Source organism: Bidens hawaiensis, unplaced genomic scaffold (assembly GCF_021521415.1).
Source record: "Bidens hawaiensis isolate Kalapana, Puna unplaced genomic scaffold, B.hawaiensis_p1.1 tig00031459_1, whole genome shotgun sequence".
Taxonomy (NCBI): domain Eukaryota; kingdom Viridiplantae; phylum Streptophyta; class Magnoliopsida; order Asterales; family Asteraceae; genus Bidens; species Bidens hawaiensis.
In genome coordinates, this window is record NW_027495300.1 from 83,907 (window position 1) to 109,223 (window position 25,317).

Genomic DNA, 25,317 nt, shown 5'->3' on the forward strand with positions numbered 1-25,317 from the left:
AAGTGAATGTAAAAATTATTAAAGACAATGACCCTACACAAATGTTAGTAAAGCCAATAATCCTACACAAATGTTAGTACCATACCCCTACAGTAGGTACTAAACCCGGCTTACGACCTTAATTTATTATGTCTGGCTTATTTTATTATATGGACTAATACAATATTATTGGGCTGAGGGGTTTTGTGGAGGTAACCCTAACTGGGCTAGGCCCATTAGGGTACCATGATGGTGGCCATGAGGCTAGAGGTGGTCAAAAAAAACCGGTTCGGGAACCGGTTTGCCGGTTTAAACCGGAAACCGGTTTTTACAAAAACCGGTTTTTTAAAAACCGGTTTGACCGGTTTACAAACCGGCGGTTTGTACTTCGGTTACAACTTTTAGATCCAAAACCGGTTTTCAAACCGGTTAACGAAAAAAACCGGTTTTTTTTTAATAACCGGTTTTTATAAACCGGTTAACCGGTTTTTACCGTTGGAAAAAAACCGGTTAACCGGTTTTTTTATAACCGGTTAACCGGTTAAAAACCGGTTTAGACCGTTGTATAACGGCTATATAGCCGTTTTTTTTTTTGACCGTTTTTTTTTTTTACCATTTTACCCCCACAAACATCTATATATAGTTTAGGTTGGGTATTGGTTACATCACACTCGATTATACAACTCCAAACGCTCTAAACGTTTATTTCATACGCGATTATTTTGTTATCTCACGCTCAATTATACCACATTACCACTCCATACGCTCTTATTTCGTAGTCGATTATCATGGCCTCCCAAAGTGCTGCTTCATCCGTCAACATGGGTGCCTCGAACACGGGAGAAACGGTCGTTCGGGTCATCCCCACGAAACGAAACCAAGATGTTTGGCAACATTTCGACCTATGCGAAATGTCTAACGGTAGCCAAAAAGCTCGATGCAAACATTGTTTGAAGTTTTATGGCAAAGATGCAAACTCCACTTTAAAAGCGCATGTACAAAGGCCCTTTTGCAAGGCCTTGAAGGACGAATCAGAAAGTAGTTCGCAGCCGGAGATGACGAATCAAGGAGCGGTGTTTACGTACGACCTTGAAGCGGTACGTCAAAAGTTTTCAAACTTTGTGATTCAACAAACACTTCCTTTCAACCACTTCGACAACCCTCACTTCACGGAGATGATGCAAAAGTATGTTCAACCACGCTACCAACACGTAAGTCGTTCGACCCTTAGAAGAGATTGTCTTAAAGCATGGAAAAAAGCTAAATCCGAACTAATTTCATACTTTTCAAACTTACAAACTGGTGTAAACTTAACAACGGATGTGTGGTCGGTACCTAATGGTTCGCCCGACTCATACATTTGTGTGACGGCTCATTGGGTTGACCCCGAGTCGTGGCAAATGATGAAACGAACCGTTGCGTTTCAATTGTTTGATTACCCGCACACGGGTAGAAATATTTTTAAACTCTTGGATAAAGTCATTCGACAATACAAGATTGAACATAAAATCTTTTCAATTTCGTTTGATAACGCGTCCAACAATACGGCCGCGGTTGGCCATTTAAAATTAAAGTATAAACCTATTTGTGATGGAGCGTTTTTTCATAGCCGATGCATTGCACATATTATCAACTTGGCCGTGCAAGATGGGTTAAACGTGATCGAAACGCAAAGAAACAATTTTAAAAGAATGTTACGAGATGTTTTCAGCAACAATAAAACATTTTCAATATACAAAAAATTTTGTGTAGAAGCTAATTGTCAATGGTTGGGGCCAAATTGGGATTGTCCAACAAGATGGAACTCGACTTGTGATATGTTTGAGAAAGCCATCCAACAAAAAGAATCATTAATTGCGTTTCATCAAATTTTGTCAAGTAGGGGTAAATGTGCACCGTACGATCCTAGAAACTGGTTATTGATTGAGATCGTTACGGAGGTCCTTCAAATTTTTAAATCTTGCACAATTAGTTTATCCGGGGTTTACTATCCAACAAGCCCCATTGCTTTACCAAAAATTGCTGTCATGTGCACAAAGTTGAGTGAACTTCATTGTAGGGGTGCACCTTATTTTGATATGGGTGTAAAAATGAAAGAAAAATTTAGAAAATATTTTCAAGAACTACCCGCTGTTTTGACATGTGCTGCTGCGTTAAACCCTTGCATCAATGTTGGTGGTGTTGAAGCTTTAATAGAAAAAATTTGTGATGAGCTAGAGTTAAACGACGATCAAACCCCCTATTATAGCCAAACTTTAAAGAATGCTTTCAACACCACATTGTCAAACATGTATGATGTTTACCTTACAAAATACGGGTCGTCTTCCCAAATTCATGACTCGTTAAGAGCTGTTGCCCAATCCCAATCCCAAACCGACCTTGAAATGGGGATGTACTACATGATTTGGGAAGACGCCGGTAAACGTCAAAAGGTAAACACCCCAAGCAGTGAACTTGGAAGGTATGGTGGTACCAACTTTGTGAAACACATGACTCCGGATGAATTTAGAAGTCTTGATTTGCTGGCTTGGTGGAGAGGTAAGGAGGATGAGTTTCCGATCCTCGCCGCCATGGCCAAAGATTTACTAACGGTCCAAGCTTCCACGGTAGCTTCGGAGTCTGCTTTTTCTGTTTCTGGCAGGGTTATATCGATTAGGAGGACTCGACTCACTCCACCAGCTGTAGAGATGTCGATTTGCTACAAGGATTACTTGGACTCTTTAGATAGGGCACAACATCAACGCTCACTCGAGGGGGAAATGGAGTATGAGGCGGGCTTGTATGAAGACGAGGTCAATCAAGGACACACTCAACCAATGACCGATAAAGAAGCCGCGTACGACGATTACCTAAGGAATAGCTCGGGATCGGGTAGCGAAGAAAATTAGTTAAAGAAACAGCAAACATGGAGGCAAATAATGAGTAAGAAACAGCAAGTTGTTCATGTAATCGTGTCTAAGCATTCTTTAATGTTTGTATTTTTGAGTTACGAATATGCGATAACGATTTAATGTTTGTATTTTTAATATAAAAACTATAAATGAAAGTTATGTGTTTTTAATCTTCCAAGCAAAGAACCCTAACAACGAAAGCAAAGAATGGCTTCGGTCTTCCAAACTAAACCCTAAACCCTAAACCAAAAAAAAAAAAAAAAAAACGGTTAACCTAAAAATCGGTTATTAAAAAACCGGTTAATAAAAAAACCGGTTCTAACCGGTTTCTAAACCGGTCCTAACCGGTTAGACCGGTTAGGGTTTTCAGATACAAAAACCGGTTATTAACCGGTCCGGTTATTAACCGAACCGGTTTTTTTCCGGGCCAAAAAAACCGGTCCGGTTAATAACCGAACCGGTTTTTTTAAAAAAACCGATTTGTGCACCTCTACATGAGGCTCCCTATATAAGGAGGTCTCCACCTCCTTATTAAGGGTGGGTTGTTCTCAATAAGAGCCACCACCATAACCATTTTTGTGTATGTAAACAAAAGATCCTTGAGATTTCTTAGCAGTCACCTCCACACCCCCAAAAACCTTTGCAGATCTTAAGCTACCGGAGAAGAAGATCGAGTCGTGGTTCGTTCATCTCGAAGACCGGGGAACATCGTCATGGATCAGGTCAGATTCATTTCATGTTTCTACATTGGCGCCATCCGTGGGACCGGCAACGAACCACGTCTTGTTTTTCGTCTCGGTCCTCCGATCTGTTCATCAAATACTCTAGGTTCTACGATTTCTTCTTTCGTCTCGGTCCTACGATTTCTTCATCAAATACTCTAGGTTCATCAAATACTCTAGGTTCTACGATTTCTTCTTTCAAATACTCTAGGTTCTACGATTTCTTCTTTCAAATACTCTAGGTTCTACGATTTCTTCTTGTTTTTCGTCTCGGTCCTCCGATCTGTTCATCAAATACTCGGTCCTCCGATCAGGTCAGGTTCTACGCCATCCGTGGGACCGGCAACGAACCACGTCTTGTTTTTCGTCTCGGTCCTCCGATCTGTTCATCAAATACTCTAGGTTCTACGATTTCTTCTTTCAGATCTGTTCTATGGAAGTCCAAAAATCCGTAGATCTGAAAATATTTCTAGATCCGGAAATATACAAGAAGAAATACCACCAAACTTTGGGGAAAACCCTTAGATCTGTGTGTTTTATAAGTGAAATATACCAGATCTAGTTATGATTTTTTCAGATCTGGGTTCGTTTGAGCAATAATCACCTTTCATATTCATAGATCTATAAATCCTTTCAGATGTGTTGGTTTTTACATAAAACCTACCTGATGTGGATATTCAGATCTGTTCCACGCGCGCTCAACCCCCCGCCATGCATGCGCGCTCAACCCCCCGCCATGCATGCGCGCTCAACCCCGCCATGCATGCGCGCTCAACCCCCCGCCATGCAACCGCGCTCAACCCCCCGCCATGCATGCGCGCTCAACCCCCCGCCATGCATGCGCGCTCAACCCCCGCCATGCATGCGCGCTCAACCCCCCGCCATGCATGCGCGCTCAACCCCGCCATGCATGCGCGCTCAACTCCCCGCCATGCATGCGCGCTCAACTCCCCGCCATGCATGCGCGCTCAACCCTCCGCCATGCATGCGCGCTCAACCCCCCGCCATGCATGCGCGCTCAACCCCCCGCCATGCATGCGCGCTCAACCCCCCGCCATGCAACCGCGCTCAACCCCCCGCCATGCATGCGCGCTCAACCCCCCGCCATGCATGCGCGCTCAACCCCCGCCATGCATGCGCGCTCAACCCCCCGCCATGCATGCGCGCTCAACCCCGCCATGCATGCGCGCTCAACCCCCCGCCATGCATGCGCGCTCAACCCCCCGCCATGCATGCGCGCTCAACCCTCCGCCATGCATGCGCGCTCAACACCCCGCCATGCATGCGCGCTCAACCCTCCGCCATGCATGCGCGCTCAACCCTCCGCCATGCATGCGCGCTCAACACTCCGCCATGCATGCGCGCTCAACCCCGCCATGCATGCGCGCTTAACCCTTCGACATGCATGCGCGCTCAACCCTTCGCCATGCATGCGCGCTCAACCCCGCCATGCATGCGCGCTCAACCCTTCGCCATGCATGCGCGCTCAACCCCGCCATGCATGCGCGCTCAACCCCCCGCTCAACCCCCGCCATGCATGCGCGCTCAACCCCCGCCATGCATGCGCGCTCAACTCCCCGCCATGCATGCGCGCTCAACCCCCCGCTCAACCCCCGCCATGCATGCGTGCTCAACCCCCCGCTCAACCCCCGCCATGCATGCGCGCTCAACCCCCGCCATGCATGCGCGCTCAACTCCCCGCCATGCATGCGCGCTCAACCCCCCGCTCAACCCCCGCCATGCATGCGCGCTCAACCCCCGCCATGCATGCGCGCTCAACCCTCCGCCATGAATGCGCGCTCAACCCTCCGCCATGAATGCGCGCTCAACCCTTCACCATACATGCACCGAAAGCTCTCGCATAACGTATGTTAGCCTAATAATATCCCAAACGGCCACGCGCCAAACATAAAGGTCGGGAGCCTAATAATATCCCAAACGGCCACGCGCCAAACATAAAGGTCGGGAGCCTAATAATATCCCAAACGGCCACGCGCCAAACATAAAGGAGCCTAATAATATCCCAAACGGCCACGCGCCAAACATAAAGGTCGGGAGCCCAATAATATCCCACATGGCCACGCGCCAAACATAAAGGTCGGGAGCCTAATAATATCCCACATGGCCACGCGCCAAACATAAAGGTAGGGAGCCTAATAATATCCCAAACGGCCACGCGCCAACGTAGGTTGGGCACACCTCATAATTTGCCCGAGGATGGGAACCTTGTAATACATCCACTTTTAGTTGATATGTTTTTGCAGGTTCGGCTACGAGTCGCACAAGCACATATGACATTATTATTATTATCTGGCCGTTTGTGCCTCCATTATTATTTTGAAGACAAGCCGGGATAGTCATCCTGCGTAGAAGAGGCCCTTGTGGGCCAGTCATTATCATCATATTATAGCTCATAAGCCGCAACTCGCGCATGCTTCGTTATTTTATAGCTCGTAAGTTGCCTCGCGCGCAAGCTTCATTATTTTTATAGCTCGTAAGCTGCCTCGCGCGCAAGTTGCATTACATTATTATCGAGATGCGCACTCTATCTTTTATCAGGCCCCGCGCCACTACTGTTATGATGCGTGCTATATCTTATTCATGCCAGTGCACCATTATTATCATAAGGATCACAACATGTCACCATCATGGAGGAAACCTCTCAAAACTCAAAGACAATAAAGACAAGGCCGAAGAAAGAGGAAAAAACCGCCTCATATCCTAACACACCTTATGAAGTCCAGCGCTCCACCTAAACGCTTGCACGCCTAGGAGCAACACTGGACTTGGGGGGCTTGTAGGGGTATGGTACTAAACCCGGCTTACGACCTTAATTTATTATGTCTGGCTTATATTATTATATGAACTAATACAATATTATTGGGCTGAGGGGGTTTTGTGGAGGTAACCCTAACTGGGCTAGGCCCATTAGGGTAACATGATGGTGGCCATGAGGCTCCCTATATAAAGAGGTCTCCACCTCCTTATTAAGGGTGGGTTGTTCTCAATAAGAGCCACCACCATAACCATTTTTATGTCTGTAAACAAGAGATCCTTGAGATTTCTTAGCAGTCACCTCCACACCCCCAAAAACCATTGCAGATCTTAAGCTACCGGAGAAGAAGATCGAGTCGTGGTTCGTTCATCTCGAAGACCGGGGAACATTGTCATGGATCAGGTCAGATTCATTTCATGTTTCTACAGTAACATTTTACTATTATGCCCCATAATTAATTTAAATAGAAATGAAAAGGATAAATTGTGATTGGTTGAATTAATTTCTCACACTTTTTGCAATAAAATGACTTCTCTCTTGAACTTAAACCAACAGTAACAAAGTTATATATATTTTTAAAAAAATAAACAACTTGGCTCGCGAGCCGACTTGAACTCGGCTCGTTTATACATGAGTTGATTCAAGCTTTAACTCGGTATCGTTCTTGTATTATATACATGTCTTCTCTAGAGGTTTTAGAGATTACAAAGTGTTGAAAACACATGACAATATAAAGCTTAGCAGAGTTAGCTAAACATAATCAAACTGCATTTACTCATTCAAAGGTTAATTTGGTACTATTCTTTTAACGAGGTTAACTGAAATGTGATTGTTATAGATCTTTTCGTGACATGCAGGCTCAAGTGCAATCTTTAAAGCAACGGTTTTTAAAAAATTTAGATGAGATTTTACTGATGGATGATTTGCCTTTTTTGGAGCCTTGGGTCTCGCATCTAATTTACTTGGTGACGCTCTTAGAAGTGGCGCTAATATCTCATCTATGCACCCAGGTATATAAGTTTGGCGTGTTTATAAATCGATAGCAATTAACTTTGATATCCCTCCTTATATATGATTATAGTTTACATTTATCATATTTATGTTTTTGAGAAAAAGGTTAGTAGACCTTCTGGTCGCGCAGCCGGTTCTCCAAACTTCTACTGGAGAGACCCAACTACCCAAGCTTGAACCTTACTATTTGCCAACATTTCTCTAGGTAAGCAAGTCAGGGGGTTTTACAAGCTAATCGGCTTCCTCCTGGGATGGCTTGGCGTCATCCTCGAGTATCAAACTAACAATGGACGATTGTAACTCCGTCTTGGATATGGATATATACCTAATCGGCTGAGCTATGAAGAAACTCGTTATTGAGCCCGAATACACCTCCGCTCAAAAAAACATGTAGTATATTATTGCTGACTATATCAAATAAATAATTTACTTTTAATCTTTAAAGACGAATATTAGACATATATTTCGTTGTGCAATAGAAATTTCTTTCTGTTGTAGTTTATGATGGAAAGTAATACTTATATTCCTTATTATGTGACATCATATACCGTCCAATCAAACACATAAAAAGTTGTGCTCGGTTTAGCACTTTAGCCTATAGAATGGAATACCATATTCCTTTTGAATCATCTCGTTCCATCCAATCAAACACAGTTCATATGTCAAAAGTTGTATTCTGTGTTTTCTTGTGCCTGTAGGATATATGTTTGTTGGATTTATATATAAAAGATACACCATATAATATAATAGAATTATTTAGTATATACACAAATCATTTAAAATAAAATCAACAACCTTATATAAATTAGAAGTTGCATTCATAGAGGTTAGAAGCCTTGTGGCTCATCCTTTTATTCCCAAACTAGACAGAATGCAACCAAAAGTGTCATAAATTTCAAGTTACACAGACTCAGTATTAGCATAGATATTTGCTATACATAAATATAATATTAAATATAAATATAAATAACGCTTCACAAACATGCACCATACTTCATACAACACACTTCACATATTATATATATTTATCTTACTATGTAACACCTGAAAAATGCAGCACCACGTGGAACCCGATTCATATCTAAATTGCCATCTTCGACTACCTTGTTTGAGAAGAACTTTGACTCTGACTTTGACTTTGAACCGAGAGCTGCACTTCACTGGTGGAACTTGGTTGACCCTGGGGAAACATCAAACCGACTGAACTACTTGAATGAGGATCCATTTGGGACCGTTCTGAGAATGAACCCGAAGAAGCCATGGTCATGTATGGTGCGATTGGTATGTCAGATGTTGGTCCGTAGCTAACCACACCTGGTAGCGGGTGGTCAAATTTGCAGGTGCGCCCGAACTTGCAGTGTCCGTTTTGCATGTAGAAGTTACATGGCTCCACCCCCTGTTCAAGTTCACTCACAAAAGTTAATTTTAGTCTAAAGGAAATCGTATTTATGGTTAAATGAAAGTCTTGTGAATCACATACATAGCAGCAGATACAAATGCATTATGCGGTTCTCAACATACTACTGGTTTATTTGGTTCTGAACATATATAGATATAGATATAGGGTTCTATGCAGAAGACATTTTTTGCAAAAACAAAAGGAAGAAAATAAATTATTCATTTTTCAGATTTAAAAAGTTTCAATATAAGAAAACAGTATAATGCAATGACTATTCGTCTCTTCTAACATTCTAAAAGTACATAAACAAAATTCATTAATATAGGACCTACACTAGTAAATCATGTGAAGGTATATTTCCTACAAATAACCTTAACCTAAACGTTTAAAGATGAAAAAAAATTATGACCAATAAGTTTAGTGGTTTTTTTATGTACATAACATAGACATATGTATGTAAGGAGTGAAAGTTTTAAAAATATCAACCATTGATAGAAAAAAATAAACGATTTTAGGTTTTAACTTTTTGTTCTCGTATTAGTCTTTTATAAATACACACACACACACACATATACATGCACACACACATATACAAATATTATATATATATATACACATTTTTGAAGTGGTTGGTATTACACTCACACATAACACATGTATCAGCTTTTAATGCCGAAGAAAGTTAACCAACTTCAAAAAAAATTACCATCTTTCATATACTATGTTATCTTTATATTAATAAGATTACAATTTCAGTCTTAATCAGTGAATCCAAAATCATCAGTGTACTTATCACACATAGTTAATCTCATAAAATCAGTTCACCGACATGAGCATGATCTTATAAATAATAAGATTATTATAACATTAACGGGCTTACCGGGCGCAGAGGAAACCCGAGGGGGCTAAGCACACAATTATCCTTTGTTATTGCCCAATCTGGCGGATGATGAAACTTACAAGACGCCCCAAACTTACAATCACCAGTTTTCATGTAGTATTGACATTCAGGTTGACCAGGTCTTTCAGGAAATATCTTTTCAGTTTGACTACTACTTATCGGGCCAGGTGTCAAGGGCCGATATTGTGCTGCAAAAGACGTGCCCGAAGTATTCACTCCATATACAGAAGGTTGAGCACCCGGAGACAAAGCCGGGCTCACACGTCCCTGCAACTCATTAAATTTTAACACAATAACCGAATACACGAGTATTAAGTTACGAAATAATATTATTTCTTACCGAATAAGGACTCCAATTTGGTAAAGGAACCATGCCAGGTGAGAGTAATATAGGACCATAAGCACCTGGCGGGTATGAACCGGGTACTAGTGGCGGCCTTGCAACCCTAAACGAGGGGGCTGATGGGCCCGCATACTGTTCAGGTGAGGGAGACTGCACTGTTGAATAAAATGGACGTGCAGATGCTACTGGCGGCATTGGCTCGCCAGCTGGTTGAGGGTGGTTGAATTTACAAGCTATACCAAATTTGCACTGCCCCGTTTTCAAATAGTAGGAGCATTCTTTCTCTTCCTGTTTCGATACATAAAAAGTTCACACCTTTAACATTCGTGCACACGAACAAGAACAAAAAAATACGGATTACAATAGTTACCGGTCGTAATGGATATCCATAAGTATTTAGTGGCACGTTACTCAAAGATCCACCCGCATGTCTTGGATGGTTAAACTTACAAGATGCACCAAACTTACAGGTGCCCGTTCTTAAATAATACTGCACGTTCACAAATTAACACAATCAAACAGATTTAACGCAGAAGTTGAATTAATAAAGCATGCCTGACAAGAAGGTTCTCCAGGCCGCTCTGGATAAGATCCCATTCCCGCAGCCCTTGCAGCACCTCCAGCCTAATAACAACCATCAAAATCATAACTTACACTAACAGTCTATACTTTATACGTGCTCTGTTTTTTATTAGTGACAACAGTTTATACGCGCTCTGTTTCATGACAAGACGGAGTCTAGTTAGATTCAAAACATAAGCGTACCAATAACCTATTTTTCAATCATAATAAATATTTTTATGCATCTCCAGCCTAATAATATTAATAAGCATCAAAATCATAACTTATAAATTAATGATTTAACCATTTACACGCACTCTAATTTCACGCCCTAATTTAGAATAATAACAAAATATAAAACCATTATCAACCGAACACGATAACTTATTAGGATTGAACGATTACCGAGCTACTCCGACCGGGAGGATGATTATATCTGCACTTGGTACCATATCCACAAGTTCCAGTCCTCATATAATAAGCACAATCCGCCATTCCGGGTCTCTCGGGATAATACTCACCTCCTCTTACACCCAATAACCCCAACCGCCTCATTGATTCTACACACATTCCCCAAATGACACACAAACAAGACCAATCAATAATAAAACACCGTACATTGTTCAAACTCCAAAACCCTAAAAAACCCACCAACAAAATCAATATCTGAACCCAAAAATGAGAACCCATTACCTTCAAACCCGGTATCTTGCTGAATATGATCCGTTGTGGTCCGTCCGTACAACTCCATTAATTAGGTTTTTCGAGGTTTTATTTACAAAATTGGGTGACGAATTTGACGAAAGTGGAAGTGAAACAGCACCGGCAGGGGTTAATGCGAACTGGGTTTTCGAAAAGATCGATCAATTTGAGCTTGATCGATCGATCGAGCCAAGGGTTAATTTGATGCGTGTGTGTGTGGGTGTACGAGTCTTCACTGCATCATCAACTTTATTGTGTTCGATTGTATTGTATGCAATTGCAAGTGACACTTTATTTGTTTGATTTTGTTTGGTGGAAAAAGAAAAACGAGATGAGTAACCGACACTGCTGACTTTGAAATTACAGTTTTACCCTTCAGGTTGTGAGGGTAACGTGAGTAAGATGTGTGGTTTTGAAGGGTAGTTTTGTCTTTTGTTATGAAGTTCTAATTATTGGGTGTGTGAATATGGAGTAAATTCTTCTCAGTTTATGTTTGTCCCGGAATAAATATGATTATATTTATGTGAATGTTTATGGAGGTTTGAAGCAAGAATAGGTGAAGAAAAGATCGGTTTGTTAGGAGAGAATTGATGTAAACTTTGGTTGTAATTGTTGTTTAACATGTTTAGGTGGTTGGTTTGGTTGTTAAACTTGGTTGGTCTAAAGTCTTGTTAGATTATTAATAAAATTTTATTGGTCGTTAAAAAAATAACAAGAATTGAATTGGGAAATATGTGTTTGTTTATGATAGTTTTTATTGGATGAAATAAAAGTTAACCTCGGGTACCCTGTGTCAATGAAGGAGGGAGCGGGGGTAGGATGAGTGGCGTAAAGAATTGATGGTGTCGGGTAAGGGAGGGGAGGCGGCTCAATTTTGATTTGCCACAACGAAGAAATAGGTGGAGCAGAGAAGGACGCGGGATGTCAAAAGATTGACGCTCAGTACCTTTATAATTTTTAAATTTTTTACACTTTAAATATAAATTAAATTAACGAGATGTAAAGTAATACGTAATTTTAGTTGTAACACATTTGAAAGACGTGATAGAAATATATTGTGTGAGAAAAGTTGCTATCATTCTCTTTTCAATAATACTAGAAGTCGTATTTCTCTATTTATATCGTGTAAAACTTTACTCATTTATAACTTTAACAAAAACTCAGAACATTGTAATTAATTACCATAAACAACCTACTAATATGACACTTTAACATAAGTGATTTTTTCAAAACTTTGATCTCTTGTTCGTCCAAATACCTGGTATTCAATCAACCATCGACTTGAAACGCCTTACTTGAAATTATATGACACACACTACATTAGTAATCAAAGTAATAAACTCAAACCCCAACATGTTTATAAAAGTTACACATCAACGTATCATACGTTGGTAAGTTAGTCGGTATGTGATTTCAACTTTTGATTATTTTAAGATTTAAAATAAAATATATTTTTTTATCCGGTATAGGTATTTGATTTAAGATTTAAAAATAAACATATTTTTTTATTTATTATCTATAATACATATAAACGAAAACATAAAAATCCTACGTGTCGCGTTATGGTCGCTCCCCTTTTTTTGGAGTCACCAGATTTACTTGATTTTTAAATGGAGGCTTCTCATGCATTTGACCCGAATTCATGGGTATGGGTCTTACCAAACCCAGATATTCCTTAAACGGGTTATAACATCTCATTAAATTAAAAATTATTCTCACCAAATTATTGATGTAAAAATCCTATTAAATAGGATATACTAAAAGTTAATATCTTATTTATTTTAAAATATATATTATATATATCATTTAAATTAAAAAACCAATTTTATAGTAAAAAAAATAAACGGGTCTTGAGTCTCATCAAACTACAAGTATATTATTAACTTTCATAAATATTATTTATAATTAAAAAAATCCAATTTTATAGTAAAAAAATAAACGGGTATTAGGTCTCATAAAAACCATATACTCCCTCCGTCCCATTATAAGTGTCTTAGTTTGACTTTTCAAGTTATTCTTTTGCAACCTTGATCGTAGATATTTTTGTTCGTGTCATATAATACTTGATGAAAATTATATCAATGTATAATAAATTTAAAACCCAATCCATTCATATATTTTACATCAAGTATTATATAACACAAACAAAAATATTGTCGGTCAAGTTAAACAAGAAAGACTTGAAAAATCAAACTATGACACTTATAATGGGACAGAGGGAGTAGCTTTTAAATTGGGTTATAACATCTCATTTATTTGTGAAACAATTTATCATCAAACCATAAGTATGTTATTAACTTTTATTAAAGAAAAAAATTCAAAAAATAAATAAATATTATAACAAACAATATAAAACAACCCCCGTAATACGGGATAAAAACTAGTTGTTTATATATATTTAAATGATATTATTATTTGATGGTGAATAATAATTTAAAATACATTTTCTTTTATTTCTATTTCTAGACTTAAATAATTGATAGTGGACCCCAAAATGTGTCGGTGAATACACTCCAAGTTTTACCTCCTCGGCTCCTTGAAAGATTATTAAAATACATATTTTTTTGGTTCTTTAAATAAGCGTATATTTTAACAGGTTTATTTAATTTTGTGTTTAAACAGTGTTTTAAGGATTCGTATACGTCGATGTGGATTAGTTTTAGGTTCTAGGCTCAAATTGAATTAAAATTCAAGTTTTTGTTTTTCAAATTCTCTTTTTTTTTATAGTTTACCTTAAAGAAACAATAAAGTTGATAGAAAACCTATGGTATGTCATAACTCATGAATACTTTAAATAGTAACTTAATCTAGTTGTCATCAACAGCAAATCCGGATTCTAAAGAGCACCAAAGACTAAGTTTTCTTAAATCAATCGTTTGGATTTTGATTATGAGACAATAAGTTTGACAGTCTTAGCATAGTGCTTTTGATTGGTTGTTTAGACTCTTTTAGGTCAACTTGGTTGGATTTTATGTCGGTTATGTCCTTTAATTATCAAAACAATTATTATCTTGTTTATCTGGTTTTCTAATAAGGAATTTGAACTTGGTTATACGAATAGGATCCAAACTCAAAACTAAACGGTTGATCTTATTTTACATGTTAGAACTAAACATAAATTAGTTAACATTAAACAATATTTCTAAACAAATCAATTATAACCATTGCAAGCTTTATAAGTGTTATTTTAGTAAATCGAGCAAACCTAATGCGTTGATCACTAATTCCCTTGAATTTGACACCATACTTGAGTTAAGGTACTTAGAAACATGTTTTTAAACTTATCTTTAACTGGGACTTCGACCCTGATCATTTTCATAATGTTTATCTATTGTTAAAAACTACATAAGGCATGGGGCGTCCTAAGTTGGTGTTAGTAGCATCATGTAGGCGTCACATTGAAAGATGGCACCACTCACGCTCATATGGGGTGGGCGTAAGTTGTTTGAGTGTGAGTGGGTTTTTAAATAAAATATTGTCTTCACTTATTGACTACTCCTCCGTCAAATACATGTTGCAACACTAACATGATCTCTATTCATGGCCGACTCACAACCACAGGAGACGTCTTGAAAGTTTTATGTTCACGTAGACAATGGTACACCCCATATCTAAATTCTTAAAATTAAATGCTTATGAGAATAGAAATACAGTATTTTATTTACATTTTTCCTTAAATTGGGGAAATGAAAATGATAGGATAGCCTCTTTATACGATTATGACCGATCTTATTGAATTTAATTTGTACTATTCCTATATTGTCTTTTTCTATGTTGTCTATATATTTAGTTGTCTAATTTAAATTTATATATTTTATTAAAGTAATTTAATATTTAAGGCATATAAATAAGCGGTATGACATTGAGTCCGAATACATACTTTATCGTACAAAATTTTTATTAAAGGAATTGGGTTATTCTAAAAAATATTCTACACAATTAATCTTTAACTAGTATAACAAGCTTTTTAATCCTACTCTTAAATCTATACATTTGTTCATCGTGCCCTAATACTTATAGGAAAAGACACATTTCATCCACAACTTGATACCAACATCATTAGTGGGCTAACGCCTTGCTCAACATCAGTTGAAAACCACACAAAACACCAAAGCAGGTGACGCGTAGAATTTTATCAATATGACATGATAAAATATTATAATTTTAAAACATTTTATATATGTAAAACAAACAATTCTCATACTCATAAAAAAAAATAATCCCTCAAAATCTCTCTAAATGCTTTTAAAAAAATCCATATCGTCAAATTCATATGAGGAATATGAGTCGTTAAAATGTGTGTTCCAACTTATACACAAAAACGTCTTGTACACGACTATTTTATGATAATTGCACATACAATGAATGTTATTTTAGGCTCCTCTTTTAAATGACTTGACTACTTTAACAAATAGTTGACGATTTGGAGAGACAATTTTAGTATTTTTAACAAAGAGAAAACGCTCGACGTAAGCTAGTTTCACGGCTTTACAAAGTGTATGTCCCCAATTCGTCAACTTGCATACAACATTGCACATGATTCATTTGATGAATATTTACAGATGTTAGAAAAATCATCATGAGACAGTTTTTGTAAAAGTGTATAATAGATAATTATTATCGTTATTATTATTATTGTTATTGTTTTTATAAGTTTTATTGGTGTGATTGATCTCTACAAAAAGAGATGATTTTAGAAGAAAGGCGTTAACTGTCATTCAATAAATATATGAGGCCCATGAAGACATAGGTGAACCTTATATAGAGACCCGGACCCCCCCCCCCTTTTCCCTTTTCTCAATAGTGTAAATTTAAGCAGTTTCATCAGAGGATTTTGAGACCCCCCTCCCCCTTCTCTTGCGTCCAAGCCTTGCAACTGCATGAAGTCGTACATTACATTCCAAGGATGTTTGATAATATTGATTGCACGTAGGGTAGTCAAATTGTCATACGACGTGGCAAAGTCAATGTTACACCACCATCTAGGGCCTAGGAGTGCGATCGACAGTTGTTACCACAATTGTAAATAAATCAGAATTGCGTTAATTTGAGGAAGACTTTATAAACTTTAAGGATCAAAATATAACATTTACATATTCAAAAGACGAGATTTATAAAATACCCGTTTAAGTTGTTACAAAAGTATTACTTGTTTTATAATTACAAACCATCATTTAATATGTTAAGTTTACAAAATAAATCCGAGCCATCGGATATTCAAAGCACTTCGTCACTCCAAGTGCTAACTTTGTTCACCTGCAAAATGTAAATAAAATACGTCAGCAACGAATGCTGGTGAACACGCTGACGCAAAAATACTTTATTTTACTTTATTACCCCTCGAGACTACGCCTGTCTCGGCCAAACGTGGCTTAGGAATAACAAAGTTAAATCAACACATTTATAAATTCGAGTCTCTACTCTAGGTCACCCCAGCAAACACCGCAGCGTTCGACTTAGTTAAGTACCCGTAAATATACACAAAAGGTCGTACTCCCTGCAGGAGAGCGTCCTACGACCAAGGGTGGTGCGGTGTGCCCACCGCGTAGTACCACCATGTAAGGATCCATACACACGTATACCACAGCCTGAGGGCTAGGTTTATACTCTTATTTATAACGGTTTTAGGAACACATAGTTCCTTGTAAACAATTTTCATATAACACGTTTGACTCATTTGAAAATAAGTTTATAAAAGTTTGGGCCTTGGGGGCGTATTCACCTTGTCGCTTTGGGATCGGCTTCACTCACCATCCGAGGGTCTTTCACTTTTTATCTCGCACCTATAGTACGAGTATAAATATTTGTTAGTCGGATATACAATCCGGCTTAAGACTTTTAGTCTTGTTCTATACCTCGATGAACCTTTAGTTCATATATCTCATTTACTTGAAAACCTTTAGTTTAAAAGTAATTTATAAACTAAAAGTTTAAAAGTAATTTATAAACCTTTAGTTTATATAAAAACCCGACTTTTCTTCTTCTCTAAGAAACGTATTCTTTTTCTTTTATCATTTAAGAATACTCATTATTGCTTAAATAATAATTCCATAACAAAGAATATACATATACACACACACACACACACACACACACACACATATATATATATATATATATATATTTCCAACTTAATCTCTTTATTCTTTTCTTTGTTATGTTGATTTCTCCTTTATCGAGGCATCGAGTATAACCTCGACTTAAGGCTTAAGCCTCTAATATAATATTGTATTATATTCATTTGTTACGCCTAACCTTGTTGGCGTATTGGAAACCCTAGGAACTCGAGCAGCACTCCGTTGCCGCTTCACTTCTTGATCAACTTTGGTATGCCAATGACGACACCAATCTTTCAATATTCGACAACATTTTTTACGAGATTCGTCGTCATGATAACAACACCTTCTTGGTTGTATGCGGGTGATGGGTGGCACGAACTTTGAGGAAACGTTGGTACACAAACGAGGAACCAGGGCACGCATATCGAGGTGGATCGTTAATATAATTGTCGGGATCTAGTGAGAAGTTAGAGAGAAAAAGGAGAGCAGGTTTTGGATGTCAGAAAATGAAAGCTCGGACCTGCTATTTATAGACAAAAATTTGGATCCCATCGCGGTACGCGATGGGCTCCTGGGCACCCGTCGCGTACCGCGACGTAGCCCTGCCCAGTCACATAGTAGGTCTGCCCAGGCCCGGCTCATGGGGAAGGCAGGGAGGGCTCAAGTCCCAGGCCCATCCCCTATGAGGGCCCATGGATATTTAATTTCTTCTTTTGTATATATATGTATTGCAGGCCCAATTGATTAAAAGACCCAGCTCATTTAATTTAAATAATAACAACAAATCAAAAACAGTCATATCTGTTTGAATGAAGCGTACGTAGCCAGGGTTTCATTTCTTCGTTCAACCATCGGACTTCCTGCCGGCTACCTTGAGATCTTCTGTTTGTCCGGTGGCCGGTGACCAGAGGAAGAGACCTTCGTCGACCTTCCATTGCCTTCTCTAACATTGAATCTTGACTCTTGAGAGTACTTTTCTTCTTTGTATGTTCGGTCTTTCAAGAAAAGGCAAACCACAACCAAGTCGGGTAAGGTTATTAATTTATTAGTTATCAGTCATGTTATTTCCTATTTGTTATTTGTTAGATTTTATTTAAGTTTTAAACTTTTATTGTTAACTAATTTCTTATTTGTTTAACATTATTTTTTATTTTTTATGTGTTTGTCAGTTGGACAATTGATTATTAGTTGGACAATTGATTATTGATAGTTAATTAGTTATGTTAATATATGTTTCTTTTATATATTATGCATCCTAAGCCTAAGCACTTATCTGGTTGTCAAAGCGAAAAAAAAAAGAAAGATATAAGAAGAGTTATGAAAGACATAAAGAGTACTTAGTTGAGGGCCTTGCTTCCAAAAATGCTAAACATCACGATTCGTTTAAGTATTTTAGTTAGAAGTTTTTGCTAAAAAATATAGTTTTGTTTTATTATTATTATTATTATTATTATATAAGAGTTTTTGAGTTTGTATTTTAGGGTCTTTTGTTTTACATGTCCCAGGCCCAATTTATTTTTTGTATTCTCGGAGCCGGCCCTGGGTCTGCCACGTGGCGACACATGGCAGCAGGTGGTGTCACCGTGTGCCATGTGGCACACGTGTCAAAACGTGTCAGACCACGTCATCGCGATACGCGATGACGTTGGTTCAACAGCGATCGCGTATCGCTGTTGATCCTTTCCAGAAGCTTTGACCAAGCCTCATCGCGATACGCGATGGGCTTGTCTTTTGTCACGTCACGTATCGCGATAGGACAAGAAATCAGAATTTTCACTTTAAACCCTAAGGTTTGGAATTTGGCATTTTTAGTCCCTTAACTTTGAAAAGTTGACATTTTGAACTCGAAATTCACGATGTTACAGTCAACATCAACAAGGAGACCATCCACGCCCGACATTAATGTTTGAGATTTTGAGTGATAAAATTATATAATCTTTGGATATGACATGTATTCTTTGATGTTGCTGCACGTATAAAACAACGATATTAACAATCACCTATTTTTGACGACATCATAGACATAGTTGCACCCAGCTCTTCATTATAGCCAATGATATGGGGTACAAATACAAGTATTATCTTGATGATGGTATTATCCAGATTACTTCACATTTTTGTGAGCATTTGCATGTCCACAAAACTATGAAGATGGCACCAAACCGGCGAGCGTACTCCTAACAGCTGAAGGGAAACAATCAATTCGCATAGTTTACATAGTACAGAAACGGATTTACTATAGTCTTGGTTTATAGCTACTTCCATAAATGAAAGGATGGCAAACTAATCCAAACCCGACGGATAATGCCGAAACATCTAAGACTGGTTTTCGAGTATGTTACAAGGTATGAGACTGGTTTTTAAAAACTCTTAGTGGACGGGAAGGGGTGTGGCATTATGTCGGGGTATTGCATTAAGGGTTATCGATCTAATTACGACGGGGTATTACATTAAGGGTTATCGATCTAGTTACGTGAAACTCACATAGTTTTTTACTGGAGCCATCCCTTAAAATAGTAAAATAATATAGTAATCTGAAACATGATTAAATACATTTTATTTTTAATATGAAAACAGTGAAAAACAATTTGTTTTTATGATTAGGTTTATTTTTATAGGTGTTTGTTGTTATTTTTTGTTCGTATTTGCTAATTTTCGATTATGAGACATTATAAGTATTTGCTGATTTATATTTTGTTGTTATTATTATATTTTTTTTCTTTTGTTGTTATAAGTATTTGATGTTATTATTTTGTTCTTGATTTCGATTATTTTGTTGTAATTGTTAGATTTTTTTCATTGTTATTATAAATCATTGTTTGTGTAGATTGCTATTGTAGTTGGTATTGTTTATTACGTTCTCATTTTTTTATACATTAGTATTATTTCTCACATTCTCATGTTAAGATTAAAATGTACATGAACCTTCCCCACAGTAATCTACTAGTCCATTAACTTTAGTTTTTATATCTATAATTTATTTATTTAATAAAATTATATAAGAATTAACATAGTAAATATGCATTTGAAATTCACAGTGAGTAATTTTATAACACTCTGTTTAAATTTATAAAAGTTTTTCAACTGTTTTTTTATCATTTGGCAATCCTCATTCAGCTATCTTATATATCATTACATGAACTTTTCTCATTATAAAAAAAACTAGATGTGGCAATTCGGCTGTTAGGAGTTTTTTTAATCAACAAAATCAAAATTTAATCATTTAGACATCATTTCTCGTGTTTGGGGAACGTACGATATGGACATATGAATAATTGCATTTATCATTTTTATAGCATGTTAAACAAGGTACACATTTTACAATGTGTGATCACGTCTTCACCAATAGTACATGATTAGAAGTTTAGGCTGAGGGGTGTGGGGCTTCAGCGGGGGCGCGAGCGGAGGGCACCACACCACCGGGGCGCGAGAGGGGCGCGAGAGGGGCGCGAGCGCGGAATTCAAAGCAGGCGCAAGGGGGGTCGCGGGAGAAAGGTGGCGTAAAGGAGCATTGGGGTGCGTGACATAGATTCAGGTTATAGTTACGACGATTTATGGTCGTCGTAACTAAAACAATTACCTAAAACAATTACCACACCCAAAATCACATAAAACAATTACCACAACTTCAAAAAAAAAACCCAAAATCAACCCATCTTCCAAACTTTTTTTTAAAAACATGTCTGGAAATTGGTACCCAAACCTAGATTCAGGTTATAGTTACGACGATTTATGGTCGTCACCAGACCAATCGATGTTTTTTTCGGGGTCGCAAGAAACATCCGGCTTTCAACAATCCAACATACAACCGTCTCCTAACTTTGTTGTTCCGGAGACACAAGAATCACACGGTGATGCTACGGGAGCAAGGAGACGCGTCCACCGAAAAAACAACTTGCAACGGAAGGGCCGGGACCGGCTTCGACTCCGAGGATGAAACGGAAAACCACTCCGTGGTCATCAGATGAGAAGGAAGCCTTGTGTCGGGCTTGGATAGTCATTTCTGAGGATCGGCGTTGCGGTAATTGTTTTAACGTTTTTAATAATGATTTTTAAAAAAATAGTTAAGTAAAAAAGTTAACTGGAAATCTAATTTAATTATTCATTTTGCAGCCGACTACCAAAAAAACAAGGTTTTTTGGACAAATGTTAGGGAGACGTTCTATACGCTCGTTGGGAGTACAGAGCGAAATGCCGATATGATTTCGGGTCGGTGGTCCGAAATCAGAAAATTTGTCGGCTTGTTTACTAATCTTTTCAACAGGAACGCCGGTCGTATGAGACCAAGTGGCAGTGATGATTTGGCGGTTTACAATTTCACTGTCGAAGAGTGGAGGCAGGAGTGTTTGCGGAGGTATGGGACGGTGAAGACGTGGGACGATGTAAAGTTATGGGAGAGGTTGAAAAGGTGTTCCAAGTGGGTTGAGCTGGTGGCGCCGGACACTGATGCGGAAGTAGGGCCGAAACGGTCTAAAACTAGTTCGTCTGGAGCGTATAGCACTACTGCCGGGTCGGATTGCCGCGTTGGATTCGACCTAAACATTGCGGGGGAGGAAACGTCTTCACCGCCGAGGAGGCGGCCATTGGGACGGGACGCCAAGGGGAAAAAACCGGCTGAGGGGGGAGCCGTAAACATCGTCGATCTTGTTGAATCCCTCAATAAATTCAACAAAACCATGGAGGTGGTCTCTAATGACAAAAAGGAAAAAAGTCGAATGAGAGATTTGGACTTCCTTACAAGTGACTTCAGTAACCTAAATCCGGTCGATCAAATGCTGATGGAAAAGCAAAAGGAACGTATCCGAAAGAGGTTGATCGAAGAAGACCAAGCCGAAGAATAAGAATAATGTTTTTTTAGTACTTTAATTTTTTTTTATTTTTAGATATTAATGTGTGTTTTTTTAATAATTTATGAGTTTTTTTAATAATACGTTTTTTGAATATATTTATAAAAAAATATAAAAAAATCCGCTGGAGCCCCTGCTGGAGCCCCTCCACACCAGGGCCAGGGGCTCCAGCGGGGGCTCCATCACCCATCTTATCCAGTTTCTCTCTCTGCCACACGTCACAATATTATTGGCTGGAGCCCCCACTCGCGCCCCCGTTAGAGCCCCCCACACCCCTCAGCCTTATAATTTTATTACTTTGGTATACTTAACTTCACATCAATCACTATTTATACATTCCAAGTGGTGCCTACCGAGACCAATATGTTCACTATTGTGGCTCTGATGGGTCCAAAGTTCTCTCTTGGTTATAAAATGTTTCAATATCTAGTCTTTTCATATTAATAGTTTTCTTATAACTTCATTTACCTTCTTTAATGCGAATAATCCAATCAATATATATTTCACCACTGATTTAATTATGCTCATGGTTACTTAATTACCAAATTTGCATTAAATTACACATGTTTCAAGATACATTTTCCAAACATAATATTGGTTACTAACAGTTAAAATTATTAAGTTATAACATATTTCATTCACCCATTACCTTCAAGTAATTTGAGCGCATACCCCAAAAGAATTATCCGGACACATACTTTTGTCACTTCTTGTTCGTGAGCACGTCCATGCTTGTACGAAAGGTCAAAGTCTTTGTTAGATTTCGAATCTTCTGCACTTTGTCTTGTTTGATGGTTTTTGTCTTTAGTTGGCAAGATCGTGCCAAGGTGTGCACGGCCGTGCAAGTTCTCAACCTTGCCAACTCGTTTCTTATAGTTTTTCACCAATACATGGTTTAGACGTAGCGATGATCAATCACTGGTTTAAAAACACTTGAGAGTATGTATTGGACATATATAAAATCATCATCAGCCAAGTAAAGTTGCCAATTTGTTAATTTTATGATGTGGCAATTTTGTAAAAAAAAAATAAGCGTTTTAACTAATTTCTTCAATTACTAGTTTCCATTAACACTTTATTTGCGTTCGAAAAAAATTACCACACTTTATTTAAGGAGGTGGGGGCACATGCCAGTACAAGGCATTTGATAGTTCGGGTTACGCGGGTACACCGCCGCCACCCACTCCTTTTCCTTTTTCGGGTACATGCAACGGAGGAAAATTAACCACCCTCGCCAATTTGGGTTTGTTTAGGTAGTTTTGAGTTGTCTCCATGTGAATGGTTGGAAGATTTGAGTAATTTGTTTATTTCGGGTTGTTACGTTAGTGTTATTAACCAATATAATCCATGATTTGGTGTCTTGACCAATTTCACTCATATGCATGTGTAAATTCTCTTGCTAAATTATCTATTTGAACATGTCTAAAATTTCTAAACGTATTAATAACATTTATAAGCAAGAACTTAAATAGAAAAAAGCCACCATAAATGAGTTAAAACCCTATTTTTAGGCAAGAACTTAAATAGAAAAGAGTTAGCTTACTCCATTTATATTTCTTTAATTTAAGACCTTTATTTGATGTTTAGATCATTTATTTACATTTATTGCAACGAAATTGACGTGCATGAGCTCCTAGAAGAACCGTATGTAAAGTAACCACACTAGTTAACACACTCCATCCTTTATGTTTTTCATCATGTGATCTCAACCATACATCCCTTTATTTGGGATACCACAATACTTTAAAGTGTATTAACAAATAGTTCATTCTTTTGTAACTCCAAAATAAAATATTAAAATGAACACACTAGTTGCATTATGTTTTTTTTATATAATCACTACTTTTAAATTTTATAAGTTTTAATTCAATAATAAACCTTTTAAATTTAGGGATCTTACGGTTTATGTTATATCCTTTGCAATAACCAGGGGTGGTTTAGGGGGGGTGAAATAAAACAATAAGTTTAGACCCTCACTTCTCTAACACCCAAATAATAAAAAGTAATAAATTATATATAGGTAATTTTGGTTTTGAGATTTATTAATTATAGGCTTTCTGGTCTATAATTAAGCATATACATAGATGACATAAGAGTAACAAGATCGAAGACAATTTTTTTTCTATATTATGCGTGTTAGCCCGGAATAAAATTAAAACCACCATGGCAATAACCAATACTATATAAGAGTACAATACATGAACATATATTTATTAAGAATCAAAGTTGTGTTACTAAGTTTTAATCTTCACTAAACAATACAATTCAATTGAATATACCAATATATCCATTTTGAGCATGCCCATGTTTTTCTTTAGCTTATTAAGAAGGGTTAAAGAATTATCTCTCTTAAGATAGACGAGAGTACAATTAAATACTTATATACTTATTCCTTTTTTACATTGTTTCCCATAAACGTTGAAATTTGCCAAAAAGCCCTCATTTTTGTCTAACATTCAAGAAACCCAATAACATTTAGAAATACACTTCTATTAAATAAAACAATGATAGAAAGGTTAACTACAAATGATAATATCATATGATCACAACGTATTTTACTCGTATTATATGCATAAAAGACACAAGAAATAAACAACAAAAAGAGAAGCCGTGTCATCGGTACATATATTACATATCACAATGGAACTCGTACCCGATGGAATACCCAAACCATCCGGGACGAGTTTAGAGTCAAGTAATTAGGAACGAGACAGAGCATGATTACTTTTGAAAATTTTCGTAAATATGGGATAGTTATGGGATTTGGTGGTATATCTGTTTACCCAACCCGATTACCAGGTAACATAAACCCGTTTACCAGATTATATACCCGTCATGATTTTCTTGTTTGATTTATATTTTGTTTTAAGTACGATTATATATCTAGTTCCCACCAACCCGATTTACTTTATGCGGTATATATTATATATGATAATTGTGACATTCGTCAATTTCGGGTCACTTTTGTTATGTAAACCCGACCCGTTTGTAACCCGAACATTTCAAATATATAAAATATTAGATCTTGTCATTTAAAATATATAAAATATTGTTTTTTTTATATTATGCATTGTTTGACCATTTAAACATACCCATTTTATGCAAACCATAAAAGAATCTTTATAC

At 37.6% G+C, this 25,317-nt stretch overlaps 1 protein-coding gene across 1 annotated transcript; it reads right to left on the reverse strand.

Annotated features, from left to right (window-relative positions):
- Positions 1 to 8,202: 8,202 nt before the first annotated feature.
- Positions 8,203 to 11,911, reverse strand: LOC143582117 (zinc finger CCCH domain-containing protein 32-like). The gene is made up of 6 exons (XM_077064749.1): positions 10,989 to 11,911; positions 10,578 to 10,646; positions 10,393 to 10,512; positions 10,020 to 10,310; positions 9,659 to 9,946; positions 8,203 to 8,775 (listed from the first exon to the last, which is right to left on the reverse strand). Exons 1-6 carry the CDS (start codon positions 11,271 to 11,273, stop codon positions 8,479 to 8,481), a joined length of 1,350 nt encoding a protein of 449 aa, XP_076920864.1. The 5' UTR covers positions 11,274 to 11,911; the 3' UTR covers positions 8,203 to 8,478.
- Between the last annotated feature and the right edge of the window lie 13,406 nt (positions 11,912 to 25,317).

What these genes read in the sequence shown, in the direction of transcription:
- LOC143582117 (XM_077064749.1), bottom strand. Translation starts at nt 11,273, where the DNA reads ATGGGTTCTCATTTTTGGGTTCAGATATTGATTTTGTTGGTGGGTTTT. An exon ending in CAAATTGGAGTCCTTATTCG is followed by an intron (nt 9,947 to 10,019) that starts GTAAGAAATAAT and finishes AATGAGTTGCAG; the next exon opens with GGACGTGTGAGCCCGGCTTT. An exon ending in TCGGGTTTCCTCTGCGCCCG is followed by an intron (nt 8,776 to 9,658) that starts GTAAGCCCGTTA and finishes GAACTTGAACAG; the next exon opens with GGGGTGGAGCCATGTAACTT.